Source organism: Asterias rubens, chromosome 1 (assembly GCF_902459465.1).
Source record: "Asterias rubens chromosome 1, eAstRub1.3, whole genome shotgun sequence".
In the NCBI taxonomy this organism is placed as follows: Eukaryota; Metazoa; Echinodermata; class Asteroidea; order Forcipulatida; family Asteriidae; genus Asterias; species Asterias rubens.
In genome coordinates, this window is record NC_047062.1 from 21,027,549 (window position 1) to 21,048,154 (window position 20,606).

Genomic DNA, 20,606 nt, shown 5'->3' on the forward strand with positions numbered 1-20,606 from the left:
GTATAAAACATTGTGAGAAACAGCTCCCTCCGAAGTGACGTAGTTTTCAAGAAAGAAGTAATTTTCCACAAATTTGATTTCAAGACCTCAAGTTTAGAATTTGAGGTCTCGAAATCAAGCATCAAAAAGCACACAACTACGTATGACAAGGGTGTTTTTTCTTTCATTATTACCTCGCAAACTCAACGACCGATTGAGCTAAAATGTTTACAGGTCTGTTATTGTATGCATATGTTGAGACACACCAACTGTGAAGACTAGTCTTTGACAATTACCAATAGTGTCCACTGTCTTTAATTATCTAAAAAAAAAAGTACAAATTACAGTCACTTGGTGAACATGCAAAAAAACTACTGATAACCGAGTACTGACTACAGCAATTATAATTTAACAAATCAAAACTAAATGTAAGAGATAAAGACAAGTACATGTATGTGAATTTCCACAGATTACATTAAATACTTAACTTCAAAATTAATAGGTGTTAAATTTGCTTGTAATACATGGGTTTTGAACTGCCTCTAGCTACTGAGCTCGATGGTCTCGTGGGTAAGACATCTGCTCTAGATTGGAAAAGGTCAAGGGTTCGAATCCCACCTGAGTTGTATGCCTGTGATTTTCATGGAACTCGAGAAATCACTGAGTATACAGTGCTTTCACTCATCGGTAGAAAAACCTTCAGGGTAAAATTAAATAGTTTCAAGAAACATAGAAACATTGTGATTCAGACAGGATAGTTCTCATATGGCTTTTAAACCTTACCTTGAGAATTACAGATTTGTATTGTTATCAATATTTGTGTAATTAATTAAAACCTCTTCTCTTCCATCAAACAAATAATAATAGACTATAGAACTTTACCTACAACCAACACGAAAGAACTAAACAGCTTCAGTAGTTATTTCATTTTATTTCAGATAAAAAAACTCAACCTTTGCTACCTGATCATTCATGATTAAATCATACTTTTATGCACCCTATAAGAATTTCAATAAAAATATACAGAAAGGATGGTATTAAGTTGATTGGAAAATTTCAGATTGCAACTACGTAACAGATTGCTTTACTTGATCAAACAATTGCCAAAACAACTAATATAAAAATAGAAAATTGTCTTGTTTGATGCTCGCTACTTCTTTGGAAAAAATACCATAAACGATCAAGTCCAATTATAAAAGATGATAAATGCAGCCCTTGTAAAAGTATGAAAAAAAATAATCAGGACATTAAAAAAAAATGTAAAGCTATAAACTTAAATATCATGAATTCAGGACTAGTTTTGTATGTTTCTTAAACACAGGAATGTATGTAATCTTTTAAATTTAAACAATAACAATGCAGCGCACCTTCACCATGGCCCTTAGGGAAAGTACACATTTGGTAATTGCCAAAGACCATTCTTCTCACTTAGTGTATCCCATCATAACCATAAAATAACAAGCCTGTGAAAATTTGGGCTCATTTGGTCATCGAAGCTGGGAGAAAATGATGAAAGAAAAAACGCCTTGCTAGACGAATTTGTTTGCTTTCAGGAATAAAAGACTTCTAGCTAGAAGTCTTTTATTATTTTGGTGAGAAATAACCTTTTTTCTCAAAAACTACGTTACTTCAGAGGGAGTCGTTTCGCACAATGTTTTATACTACCACCAGCTCTCCAATGCCCGTTACCAAGTCAGTTTTTAAGTTAATATTTGTTTTGAGTAATTACAAAACGTGTACCTCCCTTTAATGATGTTAAGTTCAACCACAAGAGGCCAGTTCAATGACCTGTAGAAAGTGTAGTTATAAGCTTAAACATTCTCTATTTCAATATTGTATGTTCAATAGCAAAATATGAATAGCCACAAAATGACAAATAGATGTGAGAGGCAGACTCCTTTGCTTTACAGCACAATTACAAGTAGTTTGAATAAAGAGTTTAGTTGAAATGAATTAGGTTGAGTTGTTACAAAAGTACTTAAAGAAAACTAATTATGATCTTTAAAATCCAAAGTGTTTCAGGTGTCCACAGCTTACTCACTTTGTTGCAGCCAGAAGTAGATCATTGATGTCTAGGATTTTACTTGCAGTGCTTATCAAAAGATGACAGTATCCTGATTGGGAAAAATTAAATTTTATTAGTTGGGTGGTAATGATGTATAAAAGTTAAGATTTACATTTTAAACACTAAATAATAATCAAAGCACTTTTAATTTGCATTCTTTCACAAAATGTATAAAAAACGCTTTACAAGAAAGGAAGTCATATATAGTACACAAAAAGAAAGAACAAACAAACAAACACACACCCTACTAATAGACACAAAAAAAGTTTGGATGAGACAAATTGTGAGCAAATTTTTGAAATCAGGAGGAAGATTATCTGACAACGACTGACAGTATGATCAATAATACATTCCAGTGGGGGAGTCATTCTAAACATAACAAAATCTTAAAGGAAGTGGACAATATTGGTAATTGCTCAAAATAATTATTAGCATAAAACCTTACTTTGTAACAAGTAATGGGGAGAGGATGACGGTATAAAACATTGGAATAAACGGCTCCCTCTGAAGTGCCATAGTTTTCGAGAAAGAAGTAATTTTCCACAAATTTCATTTCAAGACCTCAGATTAAGAACTTGAGGTCTCGAAATCAACCATCTAAACGCACACAACTTCGTGTGACAAGGGTGTTTTTTTCTTTCATTATTATCTTGCAAGTTCGATGACCGATTGAGCTCAAATTTTCACAGGTTTGTTATTTTATGCATATGTTGAGATACACCAACTGTGAAGGCTAGTCTTTGACAATTACCAATAGTGTCCACTGCCTTTAAAGACACTGGCGATTTTGCATATTGTCAAAGACCAATCTTCTCACTTGGTGTATCTTAACATGCACAAAATAACAAACTTGTAAAAATTTGAACTCAATTGGTCGTCGAAGTTGCGAGATAATAATGGAAGAAAAAACACCCTTGTCACACGAAGTTGTGTGCTTTCAGATGCTTTATTTCGGGACCTCAAAATCTTATTACGAGGTCTCAAAATCAAGTTCAATCAAAATTACTTCTATTTCTTGAAAACTACGTTACTTCAGAGGGAGCCGTTTCTCACAATGGTTTATACTATCAACAGCTCCCCATTGCTTGTTAACAACTTAGTTTTTTATGCTACATGTAACAATCATTTTGAGTAATTACCAATAGTGTCCACTGCCTTTAACGATGGGAAGTGAAGTTAAAGATAAGGTATAGAAACTTACATATCTGTAGACACCTCTTGTCGCTCACACAGATTAGCTACGATGTACATCAGTGAGAGGGCAAAGTCATTCTAATAACACAAATGAAAATAAATAGTACTATTAATATAAAACAGTATTGATTGTATCTTGTTTTTAATTATTTTAACCATATCCATTTTATTTTTACCCACTCCCTACCTGTTTGTTCTTTTAAGAACATTTTCCTGACGACTTTTCTTCCTCTCCCTACAAATTGCTCATAGCCACCAATTGTTTCTAAAATAGAAACTTTGATTGGCTATAATTTTCCCGCTTTTTTTCTGGATTCTTCCCATTCCCCTCTTTTTTTCCGTATAAATGGATGTATTTGTTTGTACTTGTTCATGCCTCTGAAGAAGGTCCGGTTTGGATTGAAAGCTAAGGCCATCTAGCCTATACTCATTTAATATAAAACAGTATTTATATAGCATCCCTTGATGAGCTTTACGATTTAAAAAAAGGATGAAAAAATACTCTAGAAACCAAGATACAAACAATGATCTACAATACCCATAGAGCTATATATATTGACTAGAGCGCTAACACCCCGTTGTACATGCACTAAGGTTTTGAAGCCGTGTGGGCGCATCCATGTTTATGTACAAACCAATACAAAAGCTTGAAATTTTGTACGGCAATTGTACGTCTATTTGCATGTAAGTGCGTTTGTTCTTTTCTATGTGTCATCTAACCAAAAAATGCATCAATGTGAACGCACAATCGGCTGATGAGCGTACAAACTGCGAGCGTCATGTGCGTCATGTTTTAAAGGCGCGTACACTTTTGTTAGTACGTCAATCAAGTCGAACTTACGGTTTTCGTAGCACGGACGTACGCGAATGGGCAGTCGCGTACGTAAGCGCACACGCCGAATGTAAAAAAATCGCGGCAATGTGTGTTCTTCAAAGTTAAAATCATTCCGTTGTCACGCAACACATCAAACATGTCTGCGCCCAGGGTGGCTTCAAAACGCAGAGCAAGTTAGCGCTCTAGTCAATAAATATAGCTCTATGACAATACCATACCAGGAGTATGCAGAGACAGTGATTTTAAAAACATATGGTGTAATAGCACAATGAAGCACAACCTCTAGTAAAACTGCACAATTATTTTTTTTACATCAATTCAATGTTTACTGTTTCATTTTAGTTCCGCTATTAGCCCCGTCATAAGTTTTGTTAATTGCTAGAACGTTACAATGGTATAAAATACATTAAAATGTTTAAAAACAGGACAAGCGGTATGCAAAATAGAACACAATGAAAACAATAACTAAATAGAGAAGGTAAAATTATAAGGTTCCAGCCACAACAAATTACCACAGTAAAAACAAATTATTTAATAAAAGGGACAAAGAATTACACCAAGAAGTTGTTAAAGGGAAGGTACACTTTTGGTAATTGTCAAAGACCAGCCCTCTCATTTGGTGTATCTCAACATATGCATAAAATAACAAACCTGAGCTCAATTGGTCATCGGAGTTAGGAGAAAATGATTAAAGAAAAAACACCCTTGTTGGACGAATTTGTGTGCTTTCAGATAGGAATAAAAGACTTCTAGCTAGAGTTCTTTTATTATTTTAGTGAGAAATTACCTCTATTTCAAAATCTATGCTACTTCAGAGTGAGCCGTTTCTCACAATGTTTTATACTACCAACAGCTCTCCAATGCTCGTTACCAAGTCAGTTTTTAAGTTAATATTTGTTTTGAGTAATTACCAAACGTGTACCTTCCCTTTAACAAAACAAACTATTTATATACAAGAAAAAAGATATAGATAAAGAGCAACACACTGACCTCCTTGAATGGGAAACATCTGTCTGAGAAGTAACGAACAGACGTCTTGTAGCAGTCCCAGTTTGTCACCTGAACACCTTGTCTGGACATCGCCTTATCTACAAGATCTCCATCAAGAAGTGTTGAGACAGTAGACTGTAGAACTGACATCATCTTTTGTTGTGCCTATGGAATTGAATAATTACAAGTGTTTTGTGGTTACCGACCTGCTCATGGAGCTCTCGGAAGTTGTTTCAGTTAAAATTAATTTTACGCCATCTACCAGTTGCTGAAACACATCCCTTTCAAAAGTGCCTTGCCTGAAAAGGCCCTTAAAATTATTAAGCAGGGCTCGAACTTTACAATTAACCACCGGCCCATCAGTGTAGGGTCAGTAAACTCAAGACTAGCCTTGCTCAAGGCAGTCGCATTATTCGCTCCGAAAAGACGCCGGTGTAAACCCACCCGTATACCCTGTGCATGGTGCGAGCGATACACACTGTCACATCGTACGACTACTGTGCACACAAGCCATCCGCACTCGTACCACTAACCGCATGCGGAGGCCGTCAGGCCGACAGCCCTGTCGGGTCTGTAACTTCCGGGTTTAATGTGTTGTATTGAAACATTTCCACTAGTGGAAAAAATTGGGGGGGGGGCTCTAGGATATGCTTGTATGCAGCTCATGAATATTAACAATCTTTCGTCTGACCAATTGCAGACGACACAGGATTGGAAGCAAATGAATTATTCATTTTTACGTCCAATCACGCACTTCCATCATCACAACCTTAGGACCCTATCATGCTGGCTGAGCGTTCGGCCGTGGTAGTGGTGTGTGATGAAAACATGTCTCGTCTTTCGCAGGCATTATGGTAATGAGCTGACCGTGGGAACTCTTCGCTTATTATAGTAATGAGGTCAGTGGCTTCAACACAGACCCTACAAGGCTGTCGGCCGTGCAAGCGGATAGTGTACGGGGGCATCGTGTCGTGCGATGCTATGCACAGGGAATACGGGTGGGTTTTTATACAGCGGCGGTCTTTTTTCGGAGTGAATAATTCGACTGCCTTGAGCAAGGCTACTCAAGACAGGACAAGTCCATTGTTTTTTTTATTTGCAAATCAACATCTTTGTCTCAAAAGAATGAAGTTCAATTTCAAATGTGGAGTTTGAATCCCACATTAATATCTTTTGATCCTGCCCGGTATCATACAACCAACATAAGAGATCAATCTTTTCTTAGTGTTTGTTCGAATAAAACAGTTTAGATTCTAGTCTCTTCTCATTTTGATTCCTGACTTGCAAATAAACCCCTGGTCCGGTAAATACTCTGAGCTACAAGCCCTGTGATTTTGTGGTTTTTCCCCCTAAGTTTGTGCCCTGACCAAGTCTCCATTCTTTGACAACAGTGTAGTGTATTTTCTCTTCTTACCTGTCCGAGTTGAACTATTTTCTGGAGAATTTCATTGCGTTGACTTGGATCTTTGGCGGCCATTAACCGGTGATGTAAGATTGCCATGGGAACCTCCGGACTTGGGACTGCTCCTAACTGCAAAAGCAATAAATATTCAAAAAAATACCTTCGGATAACTTTAATCCATATGGCACCACCACCTTATCACACATTTTTACAAAAAGGGATGTCTCATAAATGAGGTAAATTAGATACTATATTATTTCATATCGAACGAAAAAGTGGTAGGGCCATACGGAAAATTTTCCATACCTTCTCCCCCCCCCCCCCGATTGTAATTATAACTGAAACCACACAAAGGCAATTTTAAAAAATTCTTTGAATAAATGCTAATTTTTTGTTTGGGTTTTCTTTTCTCTGATTTCTCTTACATCTGATAAGCTTACTGTTTATTTAAACTTACTGGTTTATCGGCAAGGTCAACAACCTGAACATTGTTGAACTTTGACCCCGATCCTTGGTACTCTCCGAGGGTATCTTTATCAATAGACAGGTCTCCGTATTTTTCAACATGACTCGTGTTGGTTTCTCTTCGGATGGCTTTGAATTGCTTCAGGAGGGTTTCCGTATTGAAGTTTGCCTGTAACATAAAATAGGCCAATATTCCAATCTCAATTTCCAATATAACTTGATGTCTGATAACTAAGTCGTGTATTATTTGTTTAAAGGGACTATTAAAAAACTAACTGACCATAAAAACCTACTTGGTAAGACGCACTGCAGCTGTTGATAGTGTATAACATTTTGAGAAATGATTCCCTTCCAAGGAAAGTGGTTTTAGAGGAAGGAATTCAAACAAATTGGCTCAGATTGTGTATTCCTATTACCGAACTTGTTTCTCTGATTGAACTTTGAATTTTGTTTTCTTCTTCTAACAAAGGCATTTCAGTTGAAACAGTTAATTACAAAGCTATTGGATAGAAACAACAGGTTATTTTCAGAGTCATTACCAAATGATGACCCTTTTTTTAAGACATACAAAGCTCCCCCCTCCCCCTTAAAAAGAAGAAAGAAAAAAAAAAATTCAGGACAATTAAGAATACCTTATCTGAGTCCTCCATCCATCTCACACTGTACACATCCCCAAGAAAAGTACCCAGTTTATCATCAAAGTAGCAAGCATATGAGGATTCATCTGGTGCTGATGCCGTTGTCACATAGAGATCCTTGATTTTGAAGTTGTCAAACATGGAACCAGATTCACAAGCCTCTAAATAAAACACAAACTACGGGAAAATATGGAAAGGGACATTATGATAATGAAGCTTAGGAATGTCTTCGTACAGTTGGTATACAATTTAAGATGGAAGAAAAAAAACCAGGTGATGTAAGAACTAAGGGCTACAACAAATTGGGTGTTCTTTTAAAAGAAAATTTGAAAACAATTCTTATGCTAGAATCACTATTACGGGCTCGAGAATTGTAAAATTTCGAAGCGGGTTTCTTTGTCAAAAAAGTCTGCTAAATTTGTCAAAACACAATTAAATACATTTTACAATCTAAAATTAAGAATGCTACAACTTGGCCATGATTTCACAAAGCACTAAGATTGATTACGAGATGAGTTGTCAGTTATGCTATAGTGACTGTGTGTTGTGGCGACACATTTTGCTAAGAAATTAAGATTGATACACAATTAAGATAGATCTTATCTTAAAATCTGATAAAGGTATGTAAATTAAATTTACATGTGTTGTGTAGGCTTACGAGGTGGTTGGCAATATGTTTTCAAGAGAACATGGAAAAACAAGTTTGAAGAAATTAAAGAAGATAATGCAAAAAACATGAAATGTAACAGCAACCAATTTCCTCAAGAAATAAAACAAAAACACCCCACACCCGCAAAAAACAACCCACTGAACCAAACATACAAATAAAAGTTTTAAAAACAATTAACAAGTTATACCTTCTTGAATTTATCCTGCTTTGACATGTTCTCCAGTGCCTGTTTAAGGTCTGTCTCCATGAGCTATATAAACAAAGAGTAAGACACCGTTCATTGGTTACAAAACAACATGGTCAACAATTTGTATTACATTCGGCAATACTACCAAAGTCTTCTCATAGGATTCGAACTGCCTCTAGCTAGCGGGCAAACTCAGTAGGTTGGTAAGACACTGCTCTAGAATCGCAAGGGCCGTGGGTTCGAATCCCACCCGAGTAATATGCCTGTGATATTTTTTCACAGGACTCGGGAAAGTACTGAGTATACAGTGCTAACACACATCGGTGTATGGGTAAAAAAAACAAAAATTACTATTCAGTCTTCTCGTTGGTGTCCAGAACAGCAAAGAATACAAAATAACAATGTACATATACATAAAACAAATTAGCCATAAGCTTGTTCATTAAGAAAAGACTTAAGCTCAGTCTTGACAGGGTTAGAGTTATAGTTACCTCTGCTGATGGGAAACCAATGAGGTCTGTGGCTCCATGATCAGAGAAGTAGACAAAAACATTGTCATTGGGTCCACTGCAGTTGAAGAAAAAAAGAATTATAAGTACATTTTTCTTTCTAAAATAAATGTGACTAAATGTGACTGTCCAAATAGAACACTTAATTTGTGATGCGATGAAGCAAAATGAGGCGTTCTCGACCATTGTCGTTTTCCATTTAAAAAAAAATACATTTGCAAAGAGCATAATCTATACTTTAAAGCCATTGGACACTTTCAGTAAACAGAATGGTCCAAAGGCCCACACTTTGTAAATCACAACTTATGTATAAAACAACAGACCTGTGAACATTTAGGCTCAAACGGTCATCGGAGTCGGGAGAAAGTAACGGGAAAACTAACCCTTGTTTCCGCACGTTTCGCCATGTCATGACATATGTTTAAATTAAATCCGTAATTCTCGATCTTGAGAATTGATAATTGTTTTAATGTTTTCTCAAAAAGTAAAGAATTTCATGGAATTATATTTCAAGAGAAGTCTTTCACCATTACCTTCTGTAAACCCTGTAGGTTATTTGTAAATCTGTGAATTTTTTTTTTCTGTTCCGAAAGTGTCCATTGGCTTTAATACTGTTAAAACACACATTGGCACAATCTTTGGTTCAAAACTTGTGAAAGTTAAAACACCAGGAATTACAAGAGAATTAAAACTGAGAAAAAACTATATAAAATAGTATGGGAAAAAGTGAAATAAGAGTCGTTTATTGAAAATACATCGGCATATTATGTTTCAATGCTATGTTTATCCCCTTTTTGATGCTATCTATCAAGAAGGAAGCTGCCAATATAAAGTAAAATAATTTTTTTTTTTTTTTTCACTCCTGTTTTGGCTTGTTTTTTTCATACTGATATTTCTGACAAATGACTTACAGTGGACACTATTGGTAACTACTCAAAATAATTATTAGCATAAAACCTTACTTGGTAACGTGGGGGAGCTGTTGATAGTTTAACACATTGTGAGAAATGGCTCCCTCTGAAGTAACGTAGTTTTCGAGAAAGAAGTAATTTTCCACGATTTTGATTTTGAGACCTCAGATTTATAATTTGAGGTCTTGAAATCAAGCATCTGAAAGCACACAACTTCTTGTGACAATGGTGTTTTTTCTTTCATTATTATCTTGCAACTTCGACGACCACTTGAGCTAAAATTTTCACGGGATTGTTATTTGATGAATGTTGAGATATACCTAGTGAGAAGACTGGTCTTTGAAAATTACCAACAGTGTCCAGTGTCTTTAATTGCAACACATTTGTTCTCTTACCTCTCTATGACCTTGCCACTGCCTATGCCTGTCATCCCACTCTTATCTCCCTGTAGGACCTTAAGAAAGTTGTCTGGTGTCACATCCTAAGAAAATAAAACACTTTTTTTTTAAATGAACTTTTCCACAAACATTGCTGCATTTAATAGAGGGGATAGTTGAGAAGACAGTCATAAACAAATAAGTTATTTAATGTGGAGCCTTTGTTAGAATTCACCTGGGGTCAATTTCACAAAGAGTCAATTTCTTATCTCGACTCAGGACGAGATACTCATCCTAACTTAGGACTAGCCTTAATTTTATATTACCTTATTGGACTAGTCCTAAGTTAGGACTCTTTTTGAAATCGATCCCAGGTCCGTTTGCGGTGTGAAACCAATATTGCAATAAAGAGAAGTTGACACAATGATAGCAATGCCCTTATTTTGAGCTCAGCTGCCCCAAACTCCCCAAATATTCTTACACCCCTATATTTAATTCTCATCTTTGCGGTTAATCTCAATTAAAATTAATATATTGTTATTTATAAAAGAAAACAACCACATCTAAAACTGAACACTTCTAATTTCTTATTCCTTCTGTTAATATTTGCATAAATTACCTCCCCAGTGTAATCCTTGGGCACACCAGCGTATACATCAGACCCATTAGGATGGTTGATAATAATACCAGGCATTTTATTTCTGGAGACAAAGCAGATTAATAAAAAAAAAAATTTTTAAGGTTTCAAATTGTTTCAGCTTTCAAACAATTTCCAAATCATAGATTACAGGAAGTGTTGGTGACATTACCTTAAGGGGAAAAAAAAATTGTTGGTGTGGATGTACTTGCACATCTTTCAAACATTTTGAAGGCCTAGCCAAAGGATAAACTTTTAGAAAGTCATAATAATAACAAGTCTCAATAAGTTGGATCTAGTCTGATATCCTTTCTGGATTGCTTTATAACTATCTAGAGTACTAATCTAGACCAACCCTTCAAAGGAACTCAAGATTTCAAACAGTTTCTTTGCCTTTTAAAATCCCTCATTTCAGCAAACTAAAGCAGTGTTTAAGAGTCAGTTCAGGTAAATACTTGACTAATGTGCTCATTGTCTAAAAATGAATTTTTTAATACTTTGTGGGTGGAAGGGCCTTGTGGTGCAGGTAAACAAAATTGCATAATCATTTCAAAATAAAGCCCTTTGCCCATTTTGCTTTTTGGCCATTTTGAGGCAAATTTTAGGGTCTGAAAAACTGGTTTTTAGCTCATATTTACAGTTCCACCAAAATGCAAAATTGTTTAAAAAAACTTTTATATCACTACAAAGCATCATCATCGGCCTTCCCTTGAGAAAAATAATTATTGCTTTAAATTTCACCCTTGTGCTATTTTAGAACCCGCATTAAAGTATGCTCTTAGAACTTGCAAAATCAAAATTGCTTACCCTATTTTTGGACCCCAAAATATCAACTTGCCAGGGGTCTCAGAAAATGTTCCTTTCAGTTGTGATTAGAGCCAACATTGGTCTTTTCATTTCAATGTTGGCCCTAATCACAACTGAAAGGATATTTTTCTGAGACACCTGGCACTGATATTTTGGGTCCAAAAGTAAGGTAAAAATGTTGATTTTGCAAGTTCTAAAAACATACTCTAATGCTGATGCTAAAATAGCACAAGAGTGAAATTTAAAGCAATACTTTTTTTTCTCAAGGAAGGCCAAGGGTGATAGGTTGTAGTGATATAAAAGGTTTTTCAAAAATAAAATTGCATTTTGGTGGCGTGGAACTGTAAATATGAGTTAAAACCAGTTTTTCAGACCCCCAAATTGGCCTCACATGGCCAAAAAAACGAAATGGGCTGTAACCATGGCACTAGGCTATATTTTGATCTGAACATGTTTACTTGCACCCCAAGGCCTTTCCACCCACAATGTATAAACAAAATTACTGTTTTGATTTTGAGCACATGAATCAAATATTTACCTGAACTGACTCTTAAAATGTCTACAAAGTGTACAGCAATTTGAACTGAAAAAACATCCACTGTAAAGTCTATAACAAAACTTTACATCACACCTACAAAAAAAAGTCATAATTAATTTTTCAACATTTCTTCAATCTATGTTGTGGTGCTGCTTTTCTGAATGACTCATTATTATTATGAGAAGGCAAGAATGTGAGTGCAAATGACCCTGATGTAAGGAATACATACTCTTTATTGTTGGCAATGTCATCATACATCATTACCACTATGTGGCTATCAGGAATGCCATGATTGTGCAGAACCTGGTAGGAGTGACAAACATCAGCCTGGAAAAGAACATAAAATATTCTTTAAAATGTGAGCAAAAAGTCTGCAATAATAATAGCAGAAAATCAGCACTTTCCTTTAGAGTATATCACATTCCTAAACCATTCTTTCACTTATTTACAAAGTTTAGCAAAATCAGAATTTCTCATAAAATAAACCCAGCTCAAATTGAAAATAATTCATACCCCCTCCGTAAATGAAACGCGGTACATTTTGCTAAGCAAATATAAGCACAGATTTCAGAACCAATCACAAACTTAAGGCTTCCAACAAATGGTTAATATAGATAAGCTTTTAAAACAAGTTTGTTCTGAGCAAACACCCTAAAAAGTTATCTTTTTATTCAGCCTTTTTTTATATTTTATTTTAGCCTTCTAGAAAGACTCTGGGGTCGAAACATCAGGCCATTTGTTTTAATTCAAACTAACTAACTAACTAACAAATAAACAAACATACTGGTTTCCACTGACCCGTAACACTGACCCGTAACACAAGCAAAGATTTTTCAACCATGAACTCAATTGTCAGGGCTAGTTTCAATTGTAAAGTCCACAGCTAGCCTTCAAGTCAACCCTTGCATCACATGACTGTGAGGCTTCAATAGAGTCTGGTACCGACTGGGACTGTGAGTGGGACGGTGCCTGTGACAATGATTTTTAACAACCATGCAGGGTCAGGGTTTATAGAACATAGTGTTTTGCAAAAATAGGAGCCAAATAGACCTTTCTTTTCACAGAGCCTGAGTTTTTTGCAACCGAGGCTGGAAAACTACGGAAAGTGCAAACTAAAAACAGATTGCTACAGTTACAATGGTACATAAAATTAAATTTGTTGGAAGAAAGCAACCAATTATGGGAGGTGTTTTATTTAATTGACAGTTGCAATTTTTTTTTTATTTGCTAATATTCAGATGGCCATGCCATCCCTTCCAGTAGGATTTGTTTATAAATCAACAATGGAAAGGTCTATCAAAAACTTTTGTGTGTGACCAGGAACAAGTTAATTAAAAAAGCAATCATGATGAAACCATCACTCTATGATGAAACACACTACACTTTTTCATTAAAAAAAAATATCATAATTTAATATCTCACAGCAGTCTATCAACTTCCTTGTTGCAAAATAGTTTAGGAAAGATTACTACACAGTCCCAGAAAGCGTCAGCTACTACATTTTATTTACGCCAAAATGATTAATGGCCTGACATTTCGACCCTAGCAGAGTATTTCTCAAAGGTTACAGGAGAGACTCTGCTAGGGTCGAAATGTCAAGCCATGACCGATTTTTATTTCAAGCAGTTTGCAACAGCTACATGTATTTTCTCAAGTTTAATCTTCGTCAAACAATTGTAAGTACGAAATGGTAATTAATAATTAACAAAAACTATAAACTACGGACAAAAAGCAACTTTCCTGTGTGAATACATTTAGCATAACATGTCTAGGACTCTGAGTTTAGGTAAATTATTAAGAATGCAAAATATTAAGTAGTTTAGTCAATTGTTTCAGAAACTAATTGTCCAACATCCTTCCTTATTTCATACACAATTAATACAAACCAAATGTACAGCAAGTAAATCATCTTATCATCTTAGAAAAAATATGAATACTACAAAAAGTTTAATTTTTGGTTTACCTGATGTCTGTAGTTGTACCAGCCTGAGGATCCAGCCACCAGAAGAGCCCAGTGAACAGGTTCATTACCATCCACAGGGACAGCACTGACACTGTACACCAAGGATATCAGCCCAAGCAGCAAGACTTTCATCCTTTGTTTTAGTTTAGCGTATCTACTCGGAATGTGAAACGATCTGGGAAAGAAAAAAAAACACCTTGTCACACGAAGTTGTGTGGTTTGATATGCTTAATTTCGAGACCTCAAATTATAAATCTGAGGTCTCGAAATCAAATTTGTGGAAAATTACTTCTTTCTCAAAAACTACGTAACTTCAGAGGGAGCAGTTTCTCACAATGTTTTATACTAATTTAATACTATCAACCTCTCCCCCTTTTACTCCTTACCAAGTAAGGTTTTATTATAATAATTATTTTGAGTAATTACCAGTACTAGTACTAGTGTCCACTGCCTTTTAAATTAAAATGACACAAACAGGTCACCCTTTAAAATGACATAACTCCATTTTATTTCAAGCTATAAAGCTGATTTACACACCAGTAAACTTCTCTTAAAACAAGCTTTTCATTGATACCCACCAAAATGTCATAAAACGACGGAACTCGACTACAACACACCATAGAGGAATGAACCCACCAGCCACAGTGATCATGGAGGTAGTGAGTTGCATAATAATTGGAAATGAAAGCGCAGTCGAGTCTGGTGTATAAACACATTATTTAGCGAGTTGGCAAATATTTAATACAGTCTTTATAGTCAGAATTCCTCCATAGGAATTATTTGGAGAGTACTTACAGCTTTTTTGATACCGTGCTCAGCAAAATTCTTTGTTGTTTTTACTTCACTTGCAGAGCAGAGCGATGATAATTTCTGCTTTCGCTTCCACGACCAGCCGACGACGCAAACAACCGTGTCGTGTGATGTTGACATGACACGAGAAGGTCAATGTTGTATTTTTAACTCGGGGTCAAAACATAAACTAGCATGCAGTTCGTGACATTTTTAGTTAAACGTGTTGTACACCATGCTATAAAGGACAGACTAGTAAAACAAGTTTCAAGTGATTTTGACAAGCTCGGGGAAGTCCACAATCAACATGACGTAGTTATAGGGCTACAAGCAAAACAATTACAATTTTTTTTTGTGGATTCACATAAAACAAATCTTGATGAAGTTCCCTCCCCCCCAAAAAAAACAAAGCCGTAGACTAGACCTTGATTAAGGTCAAATTGAGTGTGTGGGTTGTTCACCTTTTGATGCAATGCAAAAGCTTTGTAGTTAGGAAAACCTGACCCTAGCAAGAGGAACCTTTAGACTAAATCAACAAATGTAATTAGCTCTTTTTACTGTAATTTCTGTAATTTTTGTATTCAATATTCCTGGTTTCACTCTTTCACTTTTCAAAAGCGCTTTGAGACTTAAAACATTTTAAAAGCACCTTGAAACATTCGTAATCTTTTAATTAAAAGGTTCTTTGTTTTTCTTGAACACAACAATATTGACTTCTTTTAGGCGTTGCTTTTTCTTCATTTTTCCTTCAGGCACGCAACTGCAGTTTGTCAATAAAAACAAGGAAAGTGCAAGAGTCACAATGATACTTTGTAGGCCTCCTGTGCATTAACATTTTCAATGGCACTGATAAGATACAAAATAAACCAAGGAATTCAATGGGTGGCCGGATCAGCTGAAAAAGAAAAAATAATGTATCTTCCCTTCATTTTTTCAGGGGATTTTTTTTTATCTCAGAGCAAATATTCTGATTCTTATAAACTATACAACGTAACAAAAATACCATAAATATATTTGTACCAGTGTGTGATTTCTGAGCATTCTTGTTTTACACCAAGCAACCCTTTAAAAGTGACAAATGACTGTCACAAAACTGTTGATGAAATTAATATTAATGTTGGCATACAAATTAAATTTATACATCTCTTAATAGTCAAAGAAATCTCAACCCTCATTAGGGGGAAAGAAAAAGAAGACATTCATAGTTCGAATTATTTACTATACTTTGTTTGAAGGCGAGACTGGAATAATCTCGATTTTGACAAAGAAATTACAAAATCATCATATAGGTTGTTTTACATTTTTACGTTTTGGAGTGATATGAAGACAAAAATAAAATAACAATCAATCATGTTTACGATAAATATCTAGAGAAGTTTCCATTTAGTCAGCACAAGTGTAAACATAAAATCTATAGGGACGTAAAAAGCAACTGGACCCCCAAATAATATAAATGTTGACAATTTGTTTACACTGTCAATAGACAAACGGGGTGACTTAAACATAAAAGCTTACAACTCTGTTGTATGACTTTACCCATACTTTTACCTTTAAAACAAAGTATAATAATATTAGAAACACAAAAGGGGAAAAAAGAAAAGACAACACATGCACAATAATACTTCACTTGCTACAACATCATGTACATACACTATTTACCACATTGCACAATCAATGCATGATCGGGGATTATTTAAAACAAATTTAAAGCGATTTTTATTTAGTAGTGGGAAGGGATTTCTCTCTTAGATAGTGATGTGGTGTGGTTCTTTTTAACCAGAATTAATCAAAATCATACAGCAGGCTGGTGCATCAATTAGTACAACTCATTAACTTTGCGCGGGAGAATCTACAATCCACCAACAGATGGCGCGATTCCCATTTTAATACCTAGTCAGATACCCTAAACCAAATTCAACGCTGAATGTACGGATGAAGTCCAGCATGATAAATCACGTGCCTCCCATTCAGAAACGCATGCTGGATCAGAGTTTCTCAAAACATGGACGTAGAGGAGGTATTTGCTTCTTCGAGAGAATTTTGCCCGCAATTTGGCTCCATTTTACCGTTTCCTGAAAAAGAAACGGTAGTTATGAAATGCAAGACATGTCCTCACAAAGTAAATGCAAAAAGTAAGTTTGGAATATATGTATTTCTTGTGGAAACCGGAGCATGTAAAGTTGTGTGTGATGGCCCCCTGGACTTGTGCGTTATTTATGGGTAGGCGGGGTCGGGACGTGGCCAAAGAGGCGGTGGGGGAGGAGGCTGATGCATGATCACAACATACTTTGAATATTATATTAAATACATAATAATGCAAATTCAGCCCAATGACTTTGACTCTGATGATGTAAATGACATGTGACTGATAATTTGTAGTTTACAACAAAAAAATGATTTTTTTTTTAGTAAAAAATAATAATAATATTTATAAATAAAATAGTAAGTAGACTAAGTTTTCAATATTAATTTTTTAACTTACATTATAAATATTAATGATTGCCTTTTAAGTTTTATATCATCCTTTGTAATGATTGCATCCTGGTGGCTCGTCCGCTGTTGTTTGGTCATGTTATAATTTGTAAAAAAATATATATGTTATTTTATATAAATAAAATCATCTTTTTTGAAAGAAATACCCTTGGTACAGTCACTTTTTCATTTGATATGAAATATTATAGTATCTAATTTACCTCAATGAGATATCCCTTGGTTTGTAAAAATGAGTGAAAAAGTGATGGCGCCATACAGAAAGTTATCCCCATTGACTGTCTGACTTGTCTTTTGGAAATGAATGTTTCAGATTTTCAAATCTTATGATGAGGCAGGGTCTGTGCTGTGCAGTCATGATTTCAAAATCGACCAACACAAGTCCAAATTACATTTCTTTCATTCACAGATTTTCAACAAAATGTAACACTTGTGTAAAGTTATGTTTATTATTTATTCATATTATCAGTGAATTTTTTGTTCTTTGTATCACTCAGTGGTGACCGCATGTATCACTATCATTAGCACAGACAGCATATTTTTGAATGAATGAAAAGTAACTTTTTTTCTTCCTTCTCATTACAGCTGCATTACATGGTGTGGTCTACCATTCATACCTGAGTCTCAACTCTCGCAAGCATGGTGAAGGTCTTCACCAGGTCGTCAGCCAGAAAGACCTAGGACCACTGGTGAGTGAAACACTGGAGTTTTAGGCCAAGTAAAAAAAGAAACATGTTTTTAGCGTCTCCGCCAGCTTCCTTTCTACAGGCCGCCTCCTTTTTTTATTTTATTTTTTTATTTATTTTTTTATGCACATTTTTAAATAAAATTGACGCACATTATTTTTAAACGTTTTCAGCTAAAACAATCTGAATGTCTTGACCAAAACGTTTCATTTATGTATTGTTTGTTTGAGCAGTAGAAAAAACAATGGATATTTGACATTTTAAAAAGAATGTGGCCATCTTGAATAAACCCAGATGGAGAAACCCAGATGCTAAACATGTTTCTTTTTTTACTCGGCCTTGTCTTAGGAAATGTCGAAATTGTTTACGTTTATATCTTGATGTTTACATACAAAAATGTTCGTACTTTATTGTTGTTTATTTGTCTATACTATAACCACCAAAACATTTTGTTAGTATTTTTTTCTTTCAGAGGTTTTATTATTTATATTTAACTCTGAATTAATAATAAAAGATGTACAATTAAAATCTGTGAAAAGGGTTCACAATAGATGCACAATAGATGAAATTTATTAGGTGATTTATTTCATATGGTTTCTTTTGAAGAATATAACCCCAAAATATTTAGGTTTACCGTTTTATTTTATTTCAGGAAAGAAACAAAAACAAATCAGTGTAAAGGGTTTGCCACCTGTAGGGGAACCTCTGGTCAATTATGAAATTGTTTGAAAGATAAATGCACAATTTTGGTTTGAATAAAAGGTGGTTTATCATTTGGTAAATTTTGAAAAAAGCAACCCCCAAATTTCTTTGTTTGTACTTGCTTATTTTATTTCAGAGTTGTTATCCCTCTGAAAACAGCAAAAATCAGTGATAACGGTTCGCCAATGTTTTAACTGTGTTTAGTTGAAAAATGTACCAGCACTTTATTTTAAAAGGCTTTTTTTATATTTTAAATTTGGTATGTTTTGAAAATTACCCTCCCCCCTCCCCCCAAATAAGAAGAGCAAAATTCAGTGATATGGGTTCGCCACCCGTAGGGAAACCTATGGCCAATTAAATGTTAAATTTAACTGTTAACTATAACTTAAATTGAAAAAAAATGTACCACTTACCATTTTAAAATGCGTTTTTTTATAATTTGTTAAATATTTTGAAAGTTACCCCCCCCCCCAAATATTTGGTTAGAAATAGTTTCATTTCAGAGGTTTTATATTTAACTCTTAAAAAGAGCAAAATTCAGTGATATGGGTTCGCCACCCGTAGGGAAACCTATGGCCAATTTTTTAACTGTTAAATTGAAAAAAATGTACCACTTTCCATTTTAAAATGCGTTTTTTTATAATTTGGTAAATTTTGGGTTACCCCCCCCCCCAAATATTTGGTTAGAAATAGTTTCATTTAAGAGATTTTATATTTATCTCTTAAAAAGAACAAAATTCCGTGATATGGGTTTGCCACCCGTAGGGAAACCTATGGCAAATTTTTTAACTGTTAAATTGAAAAAAATGTACCACTTTCCATTTTAAAATGCGTTTTTTTATAAATTGGTAAATTTTGGGTTACCCCCCCCCCCCCAAATATTTGGTTAGAAATAGTTTCATTTCAGAGGTTTTATATTTAACTCTTAAAAAGAGCAAACTTCAGTGATATGGGTTCGCCACCCGTAGGGAAACCCCTGGCCAATTTTTTAACTGTATTTGATTAAAAATTTCGCCACTTCAAATTAAAAGTTGACATTTGGTAAATTTTGAAAAACAACGTAAGCCCCCCAAATAATTTGATATACAAATTGGTTCGTTTCCTTTCAGAGGTTTTATATTTTACCTGTGAAAAAAAATCAGTGAGAAAGGGTTCGCCACCCGTATGGAAACCCCTGGTCAATTTTTTTGAAATGTTTGGGGAAAAAGCAAACCTTATTTGTTGATGTATCGAAATCTTTACCTCGGATGGATTAATCGCTACTGTGACAGGGTTTTGCTTCTTTCTGTTTTCTCAGCAAGTAGAACCCAGTAGACCTATTGTGCTGAAACTTTCACAGTTTCATTTCATCTTAGGCGCTTTATCACAAATTTGTTTATTCAATGCTTGGTTATTTTTCATCACTTCTTAATTTAATTTTTGTATCTGGTCTGGTTTAAGATTGGCGGGGCATGTGCCAAGTGCGGTCACGATGGACTTCATTTCCACACCAGACAAACACGATCAGCTGATGAAGGACAAACCGTCTTCTATTTCTGCCCATCATGCAAGTAAGTTAATCACTACTTAAGCCTGGTTCCTTTTTCCTGCAAATGCAAAGTGAATTTTGGCGACACAGCCCTGTTTTCTAAGCCAATGTTTCGAAGTGGTTGAACACAGTTCAACTGTTGCGAGTTATTCGTTGCGAGTTATTCAATGCGAGTTTGTGCCAACAAAATTTGCTTCGCATTTGCAGGAAGTATGAACCGGGCTTTAGGCTTGTAGACCCTTTT

The 20,606-nt window shown here is 35.1% G+C and overlaps 1 protein-coding gene and 1 long non-coding RNA gene across 4 annotated transcripts; one reads left to right on the top strand and one right to left on the bottom strand.

Annotated features, from left to right (window-relative positions):
• Window positions 1–1,644: 1,644 nt before the first annotated feature.
• LOC117290565 (legumain-like) lies at window positions 1,645–17,687 on the bottom strand. Of its 3 annotated transcripts, none has more exons than XM_033772033.1 (13): window positions 17,650–17,687; window positions 14,168–14,342; window positions 12,434–12,531; window positions 10,842–10,923; window positions 10,241–10,326; window positions 8,917–8,992; window positions 8,426–8,488; window positions 7,563–7,745; window positions 6,923–7,099; window positions 6,478–6,594; window positions 5,064–5,228; window positions 3,246–3,316; window positions 1,645–2,093 (listed from the first exon to the last, which is right to left on the bottom strand). In XM_033772033.1, exons 2-13 carry the CDS (start codon window positions 14,297–14,299, stop codon window positions 2,060–2,062), a joined length of 1,284 nt encoding a protein of 427 aa, XP_033627924.1. In that variant the 5' UTR covers window positions 14,300–14,342; window positions 17,650–17,687; the 3' UTR covers window positions 1,645–2,059. The 3 variants fall into 3 exon arrangements, with proteins under 3 accessions (XP_033627924.1, XP_033627915.1, XP_033627906.1); XM_033772024.1 differs by lacking the exon at window positions 17,650–17,687 and adding an exon at window positions 14,977–15,094; XM_033772015.1 differs by lacking the exon at window positions 17,650–17,687 and adding an exon at window positions 14,963–15,094.
• LOC117290583 lies at window positions 17,049–20,310 on the top strand. The gene is made up of 3 exons (XR_004519052.1): window positions 17,049–17,088; window positions 18,032–18,135; window positions 20,275–20,310. It is a non-coding gene; the product is annotated as an uncharacterized LOC117290583 (long non-coding RNA).
• The last annotated feature ends 296 nt before the right edge of the window (window positions 20,311–20,606 follow it).

Coding starts and splice junctions, on each gene's coding strand:
- LOC117290565 (XM_033772033.1), bottom strand. CDS start 14,299: ATGAAAGTCTTGCTGCTTGGGCTGATATCCTTGGTGTACAGTGTCAGT. Junction 10,924..12,433: donor GACATTGCCAACAATAAAGA/GTATGTATTCCT, acceptor CTTTGTCTCCAG/AAATAAAATGCCTGGTATTA. Junction 8,993..10,240: donor AGTGGCAAGGTCATAGAGAG/GTAAGAGAACAA, acceptor CTTCAACTGCAG/TGGACCCAATGACAATGTTT.